A 13,546-nucleotide genomic window follows, 5' to 3' on the forward strand; every position below is an offset into this window, starting at 1 on the left:
AGTGAATTTCGTCTTGTGTAGCTGAGTTCCCAGCTCCCCAATCAGACGAATCCCCAAAATGGTAGGTTTGAGTCGGCAATCTTGCCACTCGCACCCATGCAAATCAAAGAACCGCCTTCATAGACAGGAGTTCCCAACTCACTTAGGATTAAGGTCATGTTATCTTTGGTCATCCTAGTGAAGTGAAAGTCTGTGTCATGAACGACATTATATAACAAGACTAAACATTTCGTGGTCTGGTCTTATACAAACTCTTTTGTATAGAGCATCCCTGCTCGCATGTCTAATATATGAATGGTCAGGATCAGACTATTTGTAGCACTTTACAACACATGTAACATCTATAAAGCGGGCCACACTCGTAGCGTCATTAGGATAAGGTTTCCCTCCTTTATCCATATACTACAGGCCATTTAGGTTATCATTTAAAGCACGATCCACTTGTATGTCTTCACATACATGCTTAAGTTACAACGATAACTAGGGATCTTAATTTATTGGTTTGTGGTTAATGCAACTAAAATATCTCATATTTCAAAGACTGTAATGAATAAAATATCTCATATTATTACATTACAAAATGTTTGTTCTGTTGGGATTGGTGTCCTAATTCTCTAGGAGTCTCGTAGTTTGTAAACTGTACATATTGTTGATGATGAGAAATTAGATGTCAAATTATTCAACAACTAAAATCCCTTGGATGTAATATGCAATGCATGTTCTTAAGATATGCATTGATAGTCATGCGTCGATGGTCATGCATTGGAATGATTATGTGTTAACGAATGTATGCGATGACCATGCGTCCTGTCACAAGTTTTCTTGCTCACGCCAAGTATAACGTGAACGCAAGTTTCTCGGGTGATCCGAGGTTGAACATAGGGACTTGTAGCAAAATCAATGCGGTAATGTGCATGCGGCGGTTTAAATAAAAGAATGTTGGAGGGGTTTCTACACTAACACTACTCCTACTCCTAATTAACAGACAACACAATGAGAATATGAAAGAGAGGTAGATACACGACAACTCTTGACATGAAACAAATGAATAGGAAAAATAGATAAAATGTGGAGATGATTTCATTGCAACCCTTAAGAGTGACCGCAAGGGCAACCTTAGTCAACGCAAGCCATGCGATCATGCTACACACACTAAAAGCCTAAATCTAGGACGTATGCGATGTGTATGCATAAATGTTGAGATGATCGCATACAACCACCATATCCTACTTCCTGGACACAGCCATTATCCTCTCCGTAGGGTGCATACGCTGTGTAATAACAAACAGAGCTTATTCCTAAGTCTTCATTCTTGCTTATGCAAACCTAATCTAGCCCTTTCGAGCATCGATTCTAACCTAGCTCTCGTGAGTCTTAGGTTCTTTCTTTAGACTCTCTCTCGAGCAGCTCTAAAGGTGTGATGGCGCATACATAAGACAAGGTAACCGCATGAACTTTACTGACCTAAGATTATTCCTATCTCTAGTGAACAATGACTTACATTGCTTAATGCGATCAACCACTTACCCTCTCAGGCAGTTAGTTGTTGTTGACTTTACTCATAGACAAGCATTGTGTTCGCCTATAGGCAGGCATTGCTACAGCTTCACACTATGCAAATAAGGTTTTCTCACACACTCACACAACGCACACCTCTCGGTGGTTTGCTACATGCTTCATATCTCTAATCCACACGACTAAGTATGCGATACTCTAGCAATCTCACTAAGTGTTGCAATGAAAGTAAAGATGCTAAGTAAAGAAGATGGAGATGAAATCGAAGGAAACATAGAAATGTATTGAACATAAAATGTATTAATTCCTTAATCACAAAATGTATACAATACAATCTAAGAAAAGAAAGGAAAATGAAATGACCGGCTGGAAGCAAAGACTTGCCAGCGGATGTGCGTCAAGGCTGCCGGTGGTACCATGGATGGGTGGTGGAGTTGACTCTCTCGACATTTAGCTCTAGTCGAAGGCTCTGATCGTCACTCGGAATGTATGAAGGAGGTGAAGAACTCTCAAATGTCTTCTCAGGCATTTTGTCTGGATCACAAGGATCCGCCCTAGGCGAACCTCAGGCGAAATCCTTAGATAACTTGAATTTCTGCTCATTGGCTTCTATTTATAGAGCTTGGATCGCTGACAACATTAATGGACTGCTCTGAGTCTGACATTCGGCGCGTTAGTCCTTTTCTGAATCTCTGCCGCTAACGGCATAGTAGGTGAAATGTCAACATCATCTTTTGATTTTTCCAAGGTAGATGCATTGATGCATTCATTCCACCAACCTTGCATTGATCCCTTTATCATGCGTTATCGTGTAGCCACAATCATTCAGTGACCGCATTCGCTAAATACCGCAACTCTACAAGATGACCGTAATCGCTTGACGAGCGCAACTCCCATGCGATGGACGCATACGGCTGATTACCGCAACATCCATGCATTGATCGACGTGTTCACTTTTGCGATGGAGTGTTTCTCCACATGCGGTCGTCTATGCGGTGGTCCGGTTTTCGCGTTTGCGTCCACTTCCTGTGTTAGCTACAAATATAGAACATTGAACGCATAATAACGGGTTAGCCGAGATTCATCATGTTGATCGACGCAAGCTCACTTTCTTGTGAATTCCTAGCATAATTGCCACATATACTACTTAACAACCTTCATAATTCTAAGTAAAAGGCCTAAGAAGACATGCATTCCTGCATGTCATCACACCCCCAAACTTAAAATCATGTTTGTCCTCAAGCATGCGTTATACTCAAGAAATTCTAACTCACCTTCATGCTTTCCTTTGCGATAACCAGCTTATCAGAATATAATTTACACACACCTCTGACCATCACTGCAATGCTCTCCTCCACTTTGGTTGCTTCTTCAAAAAGATCTTTTCTAAGTTTAAATCCGGCAAGCCTTTGCTTAAAAAACTTTTTATTCATTCACCGCAACTTTGCGTTTAGCTTCTGAGAATGCGTTCATTCAAAATACTTCAAAAATTTGCGATGACTTATTCAAATGCGGCGTTGAACCTGGTTACGCCTTTGTTTTGGCTTACCCCCACGTATGTTATGCGGGCATCCAACTTTGGTTGCATTCCGTGTTCAACTTAACTCTTGTCTCGTTTGCTTTGGCTTGCGCCGGACAGAGGAGTTTCGCTTATGCGTTGATCCTGGCGACTTACCTTCGTTTTGGCTTACCCCCACGTGTGTCATGCGGACATCCAACTACTGATAAGTGCCTTTCACAGGTTAACTCTTATCAACATGGGTTTCCCCATTGCATTGACGGTGGAGTTATTATTCTCAAAACTCGCTTCATTTTTTTTTTCATTTTTTTTAACAAATGATCGCAATGTAATGAACGCAATTCTCCGAGACCACTGCCACCCCTGACTTAGAGGTTGGCAGCGTTCTCACCGCAAAGCTAAAAACAAAATTACAAAAATGTGGTAATAAATGTTTGAGCAGAGGTTTGCATAAAATAAGCCTTAAGACTTTCAAAATTTGAAGAAGCTAATAAAAGTAAAGAACGTCTTGCGTTGATTAGTTAGAAGATGCAGTGATACGTACCATCATAGAAACATCGCAAAACAATGCGATCGGGAAAGAAAGAATTTCAAAAGGATAAGGCATACAAGATAATAGGAAAAGACCTTAGGCGGAACAACACATGCGATCATGCGTTGGAATTCACGCGATTGAAGCCATGCATTGAAGGATGAAAGGAATTCTTCCATTGAATTGCGTACTGAGGAGACTTATTGTTGCACCTACAAGGAACAATCGCACCACAACCAAGGAAGCAACCATATATCTAAAATAACAATAAAAATAAAAATAACCTAAACTAAGAAAGCAAGGTAAAGATAGAGTAGAAGACGTCCTTGGAAAAATAGGAGTGTTGTCACCGCAAGGATTCTTCTATGCAGGAGATGGTTCTCAACTGCTTGGGTTAAGTTGCCTTGACCATTGGAACTTCCAGCAATTGTTGGGCGCATGCGGCCGCCAAGTGCTTAGAATTACCTTCGGCTCTTTTGCGACTGATTGCCCTTCTACCTTGGGGTCAATACTGGCTTTCGGCGCATCGCCTACACTTCAATATTGTTTGTAACCTGGTCGCACAAGTTGCAATACTCCCAAGATAGAAAGTTTGCCTGCAGAGATACAAAACTCAACAAACAATTAGCTGCCAAGTCCCCGGCAACGGCACCAAAAACTTGATGAATAAAATAAGAGTTATTTTATTTGGCATTTACTCATATCCAATAAACAAAGCTCCATGGTTATTGTATGAAAACTTAAGCATGTCTATGAGATATACAAGTGGATCATGCCTTAAGTGATAACCTAAAAATGTTTGTAGTATAAGGATTAAGGAGGAATACCTGATCCTGGTGACACTACGGATACGATCCACTTTGTAGAGGTTTACAAGTGCTGTAAACTACTACGATGGTAGATCTTGACCATTCATGTGGAGACATGTGAGCGGGGGTATCCTATACAAAGAGTTTGTATAAGACCGGACTTTGAGACGAATAGTCTCTTTATATAACATCGTTAATACTTGAGACTTACATCTCACCTAAACGACCATAGGTGACATGACCTTAATCCTGAGTGTTTTGGGAACTCCGGCCTTTGAGGGCGGTCCTTTGATTAGTATGGGTGAGAGTGGCCAGATTGCCAACTCAACAAGCCTACCTTTTTGAGGTTTTGTCTGATTTGGGAGATGAGAACTCAGTTACACAAGATGGAATTCACTCCTTCCCCGAAGTATAGGTAAGTAGATAGATTACTCCCTTAAGGGTTGATTACAGGTCTTGAACATAGTGGTCATAGCTTCTCTTTGGAAGAGAGGACTCAGTCATAGTAGGACTATGACTTATGTTCATTAGAGGGATCAATGGTACTTAAGAAGTTAGATGTAACTACAGGGGCATAACAGTTATTGGCCCAGCTATACTTACGAGCGATCTGTGAAGGGTTATCATACTGTTGATTGGTTGATATGGACACAAAATATATCTGTAGTAAGGAGAGTGTAGCTGTCGGTCTTTTGTGGAGTGCTCGACAATTAATGGATGGTGGATCCCATGACTAAAGAGTTTAGTCAGTTATTCACGCACCGTTGGAGTTCAAGCTACAGATCCATAAGGTTCTCTCAGTAGCTCAATGGATTCAAGTTGAGAATCAGTTCTTGGGGTTGATTTGAAATGTTCAAATTGACAAGAGGAAATTAGATTATATATGATATGATCGGTGTGATGTATGAGATACATCAAGTGGATAAAATAAAAAAAGAGCTATGGTTTATATGTTTCATGAGATGAAATATTAAAACTATAGGTTATAAATATAATATGGTAAGTTGGTTATTATATATATTTATAATAATATTAATTATTAGATAATTATCTCTTTTTCTCTAATTATCAAGTGTAGGATTAATGTAAATGAGATTTACATTAAGTACCATAAATTAGAAAAAGAGTCATGGTTTATATGTTTCATGAGATGAAATATTAAAACTATAGTTTATAAATATGATATGGTAAGTTGGTTATCATATATATTTATAATAATATTAATTATTGGATAATTATCTCTTTTTCTCTAATAACCAATTGAGTGGAAGGTTATTGGTGGTTTTATAGTAATCGTGAGATAAAAAGGAAAAATATTTTCCTAAATTGAGGAGAGTTTCTATTCTCGGAAGGAACTCACGGATTGCTGTCAAGTGAAAATTGTTTTCACTAAACGATAGCTGAAAGAGAGACTAAACGATCGTGGAGTGACACTATACGATAGTTCACTCAGTTTGTCATAGCTACACGATTGTAGGACATTCTCTATACGATATGTTGCCTTCTTCTAAATGTTTGAGCATTTATCTATACGATAGACACTTCTCATCTCCCATTTGCTCAATAGTCTACACAATTGTTATTCCTCCGATCTCTTCCTCTAACTAAGTCCACACAGAGCCCACACTTCTAGATTCTCATATCGAGAATACCAAGGTAACCATTGTGGTGGTGTCCTTACTCAACTCGATTGAATTCGAGGTTTTGGAGGCCGTTCGTTGGGTTCGTGATCTTGGAGATCGTTGAGTTGTTATTGATCGTGTTGTGCTGCCGTCGTTGTGTTCGAACATTCTTGTGTTGCTGTCTTGGAGACTGAACGAGCGTTCGTGATTGAGAGAGTTTGAAGCATGAGTCTTCAAAGGTATGTATAATCTTTCCTTTGATCTTATTGTTAAGCATGTTGAAATTTCGTATTGTGCATGATCTGTAAGTTTTCGTTTCGTGACTGTAATTGTTATTGTTTAATATCGAATGGAATTTGGAACGATCATTCCGCTGCTCATGAAAATCCTCATGTCTGATTTCCTTCATGTTCATACAGGTGTTTACAAACAATAGGATCCTATGAGAATTAGGGCATCAACCCCAATAGTAATCGTGTACCGGATACACGATTAAATGGTAATCGTGCACTGGGTACACGATTACAACACCTATTTTTTTACAATATTTTCCACCTAACCCTATTTTTGTTAATAATTAATAAAATAACATTATTTTAAAAAAATCCCAAATTTTCCACTTTTCTGTAGTGCAATAATTATAGAGATGGGGATCAAACTTCCAACCTCTATATCAATTATCGTTGACCTAAACTCACTTTAACTCTAATTTTTCTACTTAAGATATGCTTTTCTTTTCATTTTTTTTTTTTTATTATTTTTTTAAGAAATAGAAATAGGTATCACCCCCATTTTTTAAAGGTATATATGCCCTCCTTTTATTAATTATTATTTTTCTCGACTTTTTACAACTTATGGGTAGACATCCCCTTCAAGTTTTCATCTCATCTTAGAGCATTAACAAACCAACCATCCATATTTTTTCCTTTCATTTTCCACAAAAAAACTCCCGTGGCTATGGTAAGCCTGAAGAACTGATATCATCATCATCTGGGACCATTAAAAATTTGATATAAATTTTGTATTTTTTTATCGGCCACACGATTGAAAAAAGATAATATTTGAGGGGGAAATGGTGATAAAGAAAAATAATAGGTAAATATAATCAATCGTATAAGATGCTGGTGGAGCAACAAACTTTGCGGCTAATACAAGGTAAGGAGGAGGACCATCAAATCAAATCAAATTAAGGAGAAAAGGAGACAAAGGTATAGTTCTTAATTCTTATGGCTCTTTTAGACTTGTGGACTAGAATTTGCTTTGTTTTGGGAATAATTAAAGTTAATTACATGGGTTAGTGATGAATTAGAATTGCCGACAAGAATCAAATTCCAATTCTTTTGAAACAAATTAAATTCCCAATTTATTATTTCCTGCACCGATTGTTTTATTCCCTCTAATTTTGTCCTTAATTCTTATCTGATTTTCTGTTATTCTTACTGAATTATTTCCCAGAAAAAAATGATTGAAAATCTGTGGCCGTCGATTTTTGCTCTTAAATCATGGTTGAAAGTTTAGGGTTATCGTTCAGGTACTGTCAGTCTGGCGTTGAATGCAACGATATAAAGCTAAAGAGGGGCCTTTATTTTCGTATTCATTGCCAGAAAAACAGGAGAAAGGGCTTCTCTCTTCCATGAGATTGAAGTTTTTACGTAACTATGTTGGATGAGAAAGGTTAGATCATCGATTCTTCCATTTGTTTTGTGTTTTTTTTGTAATTGCAACTCGTTTTCCTTAATGGGTTTCTCGTTTCATTGAAGATTAAGTCATCTCTGGATTTTGTCGGATTGTACCTCTTCATTTGAGCTGAATCTCTGCCATAGAAGTTGCTGAAATCTTGTTCTTGTTATTGCCTGAATTGTTAGATAGGATTTAGAAACATAACCATTTGCTGTATGCATCTTCTTTAGATTATTTTATCCTATGGATGGTTGTTTGTTTTATGAATCTGTATTTATGTTTTCTCTTGGTTGTTTATCAGGTCTGCATCTCTTCTACATGTATTGGTTCAGGTTCCCCTAGTGGGCAAAAGAACTCTCTTCACTCTGGCAGCTGCAACTAGCTTGAATCCTTCTCGCACCTACAAATGGGTGTGGGATAATGGAGTGATTTCTCTTGGTGTTTTGAGGAAATCAAGATCATCACACATTTGGCGATTGTGTCGTGTTTTAGAGGGTCGGTCGCTCGATTATGGTTAAGGTTATTATTGGCAAAAACTGTTGAAACTATCTATATAATTGCCTATTGTTCATCCCCTTCGTCTTGTAAGGATTAGACCTTTGTTTTAGGCTTGTCATTAAACGAGCAAGTTGATTGCCGTGGATGTAGTTTTCAGTTGGTTCTCCTTCTCCACAATGGTTATATTTTCTTGTTTCCATGCTCACATCCATAACCACAAACTAAAGGTAAATGGGAAGACTCACTTCTGGACATTGACGTATATCACCTTCTATTAATACAGGTTGTGTATAATTGATTTCGTCTGTCCGTGTCATATACAGAAAACGGGCCAACCATCAACCGAGGCAATGCAGAAATCACTCCAAGATCTTTCTCCAAGTAATGTCTCAAAGGATGCTCCTCAGAGTACAACTCCTAATCAATTATTGATAAAGACAGGGAATGCTAAACAAGATACCAACAGAGCAGATCACATGGCTTCCATAATTGAGAATAGCAGAATGGCTTTTGAGACGTGTGGCCTTAAGAAAAGTCAGTCCCTAGGAAGCATGCCATATGGGGATGGTTCAGCTGCTGCAGACAACACCACCGAAGATGGAAGAGTATTTTCCTGTAACAGTTCCCAATGTAGGCTTGAGATTTCAGATTCTAGAAAGGCTCGAGGATCAGGCATCTCTGCTCGGTTTAAAGACGTTGTAGATTCAGACTCTATTCGTGCAAGTTCTGGTCCTGTTATTACAGAAGAAATCTTCCCTACTGATGACCCTCCATTTAGAGAAAGGGAAGGTGCGGAAAATGCTGGTTCTGTGTTATCTTGTGATGATGATGATAGAAATTATACACCGAGTACCACACAAATGATCGTAAAATCATGTTCGATGCCAAACTTTGATGCCTCATCACCTGTTTCTGATGGTTGTTCACCCTGTAATGATTTCCTACTGCCATCGAGATCTTCTGAGGATCTCCAACACTTAGTTCCAAGGCATGGAGAGATCTCACTTAAGGAGATGGAAGTGCAGGTAAATGGATCCCAATCAAGAGAAGATATTATGGATGAGACCGAGAAAATTTATTATGAAAATTTTTCGGATGATGGAAAAGATTCTTACTGCAATGTAGTGCGGGACTGGAGAACATCAGTTGTAGATGATATAAACCCAAGGGAAACTCTACAAGAAGAATCCATGGTACAACATGTCAATGAATTGCCAAGCAATGATTTCAAGATTAAGCGTATTGAGGAGTGGGTCAGTGATCTTCAACTTTGTCATCCATCTGATGAAACAACTGAAGTATATGAATCTGCTGCTAACGAAGTGAAAAGAGTTTCTGGTATTGAAACTAGTTCCAGTGTTGGACGAATCGATTCCAAAGCAACTGCAGGCATGGAAGCTGCTAAGAGATATATATCTTCAATGAATGCAGCAGCCTCTACTGCACAATTGGCAAACCATGGATTGGTTGTGATTCCATTCCTTAGTGCATTCGGAAGCTTAAAGGTTCTCAATCTATCAGCAAACTCCATAGGTTTGTAAGTTTAAGCTCTACTGTTGAGAATTGATTTCTTTCTTGACATTTTCATTATTATGTTGATCAACAGATGAAAACATTAGGATAATGCAGTCCTCTAATAGTTGTATAATACATTATCTTGTAGGAAAAATTACTGCAGGTGCCCTACCACGAGGTTTACATAGCCTGAATTTGTCTAAAAATAACATTGCAACCATTGAAGGCTTACGGGAACTGACACGACTACGTGTGCTGGATTTGAGCTATAACCGGATAGTTCGAATTGGACATGGTATGTTTTCCGAATTCCGAACTTCTTTTGTTTTAAGACCGAAAGTTGAGGTAGTCTTGCCTCTGATCTCTCCTTTTAATCTTGATGAAGGCCTGGCTTCTTGCTCATCGTTGAAGGAGTTGTATTTAGCTGGAAATAAAATTAGTGAGGTTGAAGGTCTTCACCGACTCTTAAAATTGTGCATACTCGACCTGCGCTTTAACAAGATCTCGACAACCAAGAGTCTCGGCCAACTCGCTGCCAATTACAATTCTTTGCAAGCCATCAGCTTGGAAGGCAACCCAGCACAGAAGAATGTTGGAGACGACCAATTGAAGAAACAGCTGCAGGGTCTTCTTCCACATCTGGTTTACTATAATCGACAGCCCACCAAAGGCAGTACCTTGAAGGACGGTGCCGACCGGTCAGTCCGCCTAGGTATAAGTGGCCATCAGCTCGAGCATGGCACTAGACCAGATCACAAGAACATGAGGAAGACTGCTCAGAGCCATAGAAGTCAGGGATTAGACTCGCCTAGACGATCCAAACATCGCTATGGAAATGTCCCTGCCCTGCCCCCTACTGGAACTAAAATAAATGGTAGTAATCGACACCACCATCGTTTTGACATCAACAACAAGCAATTCGAGTATAAATCGAACTCCCATATGCGGCGGAGTCGAAGTGAGGGAACCTTGGCAGATCTTTGAGTTAATTAGTTATTTACTGTACTTATCGAATGAGTTGAGTTGTCTGGACTACTCTTTTGAACTGTTATGTTTAGCGTTCAATAATCTCTCAATATGACATCAATATTCAAATTTTCTTCATGCATTTACTTCACTTCGAGTTTTCAGAATGTGATATTTAACTCCGTGAAAATCAATACATTAAAATTGAACAACTTTATTTTAGAGAATTGCTCAAAACCTTAATAGGTACAAAAACACAAGAATGAATACGTAACATGTGTGTACTATACGAAAACATGAAAAGTAGTGTGAGAAGCACACAAATAGAAACTAATATCAGAGAATACAGTTTTTTGTTCTTCAAACAGCGGATATGAAATGTTTTTCACCATGTACAAATGGAAATCTCTAATCATAAAGGTTTTTGTTCTTCCAACAAAGGATATGAAATATTTTCATCATGTACAAACGCCAAACTCTTCAAGTCAACTCAATCCACTCAGCAGTCTTCTCTACCTTTGTCGTGTACAATTTCTGCATTAAAAGTTCCAAGCATGTCAGAGTTTCTAGTGGTTATTGCCAAAAAAAGCAGAATTTTAGGCATAAAAACAGAATATAATCCAATCAAACGCAAAACGTTGTTAGCAAAGCATATATTCAGAGCCAGCCTATACATGTACTATATCATATCAAAAACAAATTACAACCATTTAGATGTCAAACAGTAAAATGCGACTGAAGCTTGGCTTACATGGGCAGACTACCGGCCACAACATCATTCACCTCATTTAACCATCTGCCCAAGAGGAAAGACAATAGAAGAATCTTATTATACAGTGCCATGGAACATTTATAAGAACTGCAAACTACCATTACAATAAACTACAAGCCAAAGAAAATAATATACTTCAAACTTTCAATCTGATCTTGTAAGGAAAGTTAAATGAACAAACAAACCATACTTTACATCTAAGTTTCTAATAGAAAAGACAAAGCTAAATTCATAAGTGACAAATGACAAATCCCAGTTACATCGAGAAGTCTCTAAAACAATGACCAAAAATGGAAGTCTAATATTAGCTGTACTATAATTCCCCTGATTTTCCTCTCAACTCTGCTTAGAACAACATCATAACACAAAATGAGATGCTATCTGATGTTCCAAATTCCAAGCAAACTAGTCCATCGCAGTCCAAAATTATGGACAGACCCACTTAAGAAATGGCGATTGAAAAGACTGCAACACATCGCCCTCACCACCCAGAAATCTAATAAATAGATACAATCTACTTCACAAAAGAAAAGGAAGAGAATCCAATGATGAACAGAAAAGATGGAAAGATCCAATCTCAGGGGAAAAGCTTCCTAAAAAATCAAGAAATTGATGAACACAAAATATTTACCCGATCACAAACATAACACAAATAAGATTAAGGTAAAGAATATTCAAGAACTCGAACCTTTGACCTCCTCGTCAGCATCATGATACTCCTGCTCATCTTCAGGCACAGGATCAAGTTCCACTTCCTCCCCAATAATACTCTTCACCGAGCCGCCAGTATTAGAATCTCCACCACCAGAACCATCCTTTTCATCCGGATACCTAACCACCACCACCGGACACACACAATGGTGAACGCAGTAGTCGCTAACACTTCCAAGTCGGCCCTTCGTAATTCGCTTTGAGGCGCCAAAGCCTCTGCTCCCCATGATAACAGCACTAAGCCCTAATCGTTCAACTTCGAGGCAGAGTCTTTCCTTCATGTCGTGGTCTTTGACTATGTGAATCTTGAAAGGAATATTAGCTTCCACTAGAGGTTGAGCCAAGTCACTAGCCTTGGTCGTCGTGAAGTTGTCGAAATCATCTTCCATCTTTCGTTGCGATTCTTCAGCGCTAACCTCATCGCTGCTGCTGTTCCTTTGATGAAGGTCAACTGATCCCCAATCAGCTCCATAAAGAACGCTAGTAGGTCGCACGTGAAGAAAAAACACCAAATCTCCGGGACGGAGGTAGTTCTGAACAGCCCAGCGGACAGCGTATGCGCTTTCATCGCTTAAATCAACAGCAATTGCAATTCTCCGCTGGGAATCCAATGAATGACGCGGTGATAAAAAGGACCCCGGAGACGACGGTTGGATTTGACCGGCGGCATTAGGATTCACGCCGTCGATAACAGTAGACTCCGACTCCGATCGTGAGGGTTGAAGACTCATACTGGGAAATTTGGAATTATGGTGTGATCGCCGGTTGATGGAAGTGAAATTCGATCGGAAACAGATTTTATACACCAGAAAATGGGAAATGAAGAACGGGAACTCGAAATGCAGAGGGAAAATGGAGAATTGAAGGAGGAGGAAGATGGGAAAATGAAGTGCAAACTGGAATTGGTTAAGAAAGCGTTAGAGAATTGACCGACGATTCCTTTTACAACCAAACCCTAACGGTACTTAATTAATTTAATTTCTTCCCTAATCTTTATCATTATCAGTCGCATTAGTTCCTTCTAACACGAAATTTACTTTCTTTTTTCTTTCTTTTTTCCTTTTCTTTCACTGCTTATGGGTTATGAGGTGTTTTTGTGGTTCAGGAGTTATATTTAGATGTACTTAATAAAGACTCTTGTTCCAAAAGAAAAAAGAAGAAGAAGAAGAAAAAAAAAAAACTTAATGAAGATTATCGCATGAAATCCATATTAGAATCCTTCTCCAAAAAAGCAACATTTATATGGAGAATTTGGTAATAAATTAGGAGTTAATTATAGTTATTTAATTCAAATATTACCGTTTTCGGTTGAATTTTTCTCCTACTTTATATCGTTGGATTTTATTTTCATTTCATTTTTTTTAGAATTATAGACTTATGATGTCATAAATCAATTAACTATTCTTA

The 13,546-nt window shown here is 38.5% G+C and overlaps 2 protein-coding genes across 5 annotated transcripts; one reads left to right on the forward strand and one right to left on the reverse strand.

The window, feature by feature from the left end:
• Positions 1–7,050: 7,050 nt before the first annotated feature.
• Positions 7,051–10,794, forward strand: LOC120077552. 3 transcript variants are annotated; one of them, XM_039031472.1, is made up of 6 exons: positions 7,051–7,205; positions 7,529–7,671; positions 7,979–8,402; positions 8,499–9,708; positions 9,839–9,985; positions 10,076–10,794. In XM_039031472.1, the coding sequence occupies exons 3-6, from the start codon at positions 8,352–8,354 to the stop codon at positions 10,672–10,674; spliced, it is 2,007 nt and encodes a 668-aa protein (XP_038887400.1). In that variant the 5' UTR covers positions 7,051–7,205; positions 7,529–7,671; positions 7,979–8,351; the 3' UTR covers positions 10,675–10,794. The 3 variants fall into 3 exon arrangements, with proteins under 3 accessions (XP_038887400.1, XP_038887402.1, XP_038887401.1); XM_039031474.1 differs by having other exon boundaries at positions 7,979–8,196; positions 8,459–9,708; XM_039031473.1 differs by lacking the exon at positions 7,051–7,205 and having other exon boundaries at positions 7,331–7,671.
• Positions 10,795–10,919: 125 nt separating this feature from the next.
• Positions 10,920–13,234, reverse strand: LOC120077553 (universal stress protein PHOS34-like). 2 transcript variants are annotated; one of them, XM_039031476.1, is made up of 3 exons: positions 12,117–13,231; positions 11,408–11,452; positions 10,920–11,190 (listed from the first exon to the last, which is right to left on the reverse strand). In XM_039031476.1, exons 1-2 carry the CDS (start codon positions 12,868–12,870, stop codon positions 11,445–11,447), a joined length of 762 nt encoding a protein of 253 aa, XP_038887404.1. In that variant the 5' UTR covers positions 12,871–13,231; the 3' UTR covers positions 10,920–11,190; positions 11,408–11,444. The 2 variants fall into 2 exon arrangements, with proteins under 2 accessions (XP_038887404.1, XP_038887403.1); XM_039031475.1 differs by lacking the exon at positions 11,408–11,452 and having other exon boundaries at positions 12,117–13,234.
• Between the last annotated feature and the right edge of the window lie 312 nt (positions 13,235–13,546).

Source organism: Benincasa hispida, chromosome 5 (genome assembly GCF_009727055.1).
Source record: "Benincasa hispida cultivar B227 chromosome 5, ASM972705v1, whole genome shotgun sequence".
In the NCBI taxonomy this organism is placed as follows: Eukaryota; Viridiplantae; Streptophyta; class Magnoliopsida; order Cucurbitales; family Cucurbitaceae; genus Benincasa; species Benincasa hispida.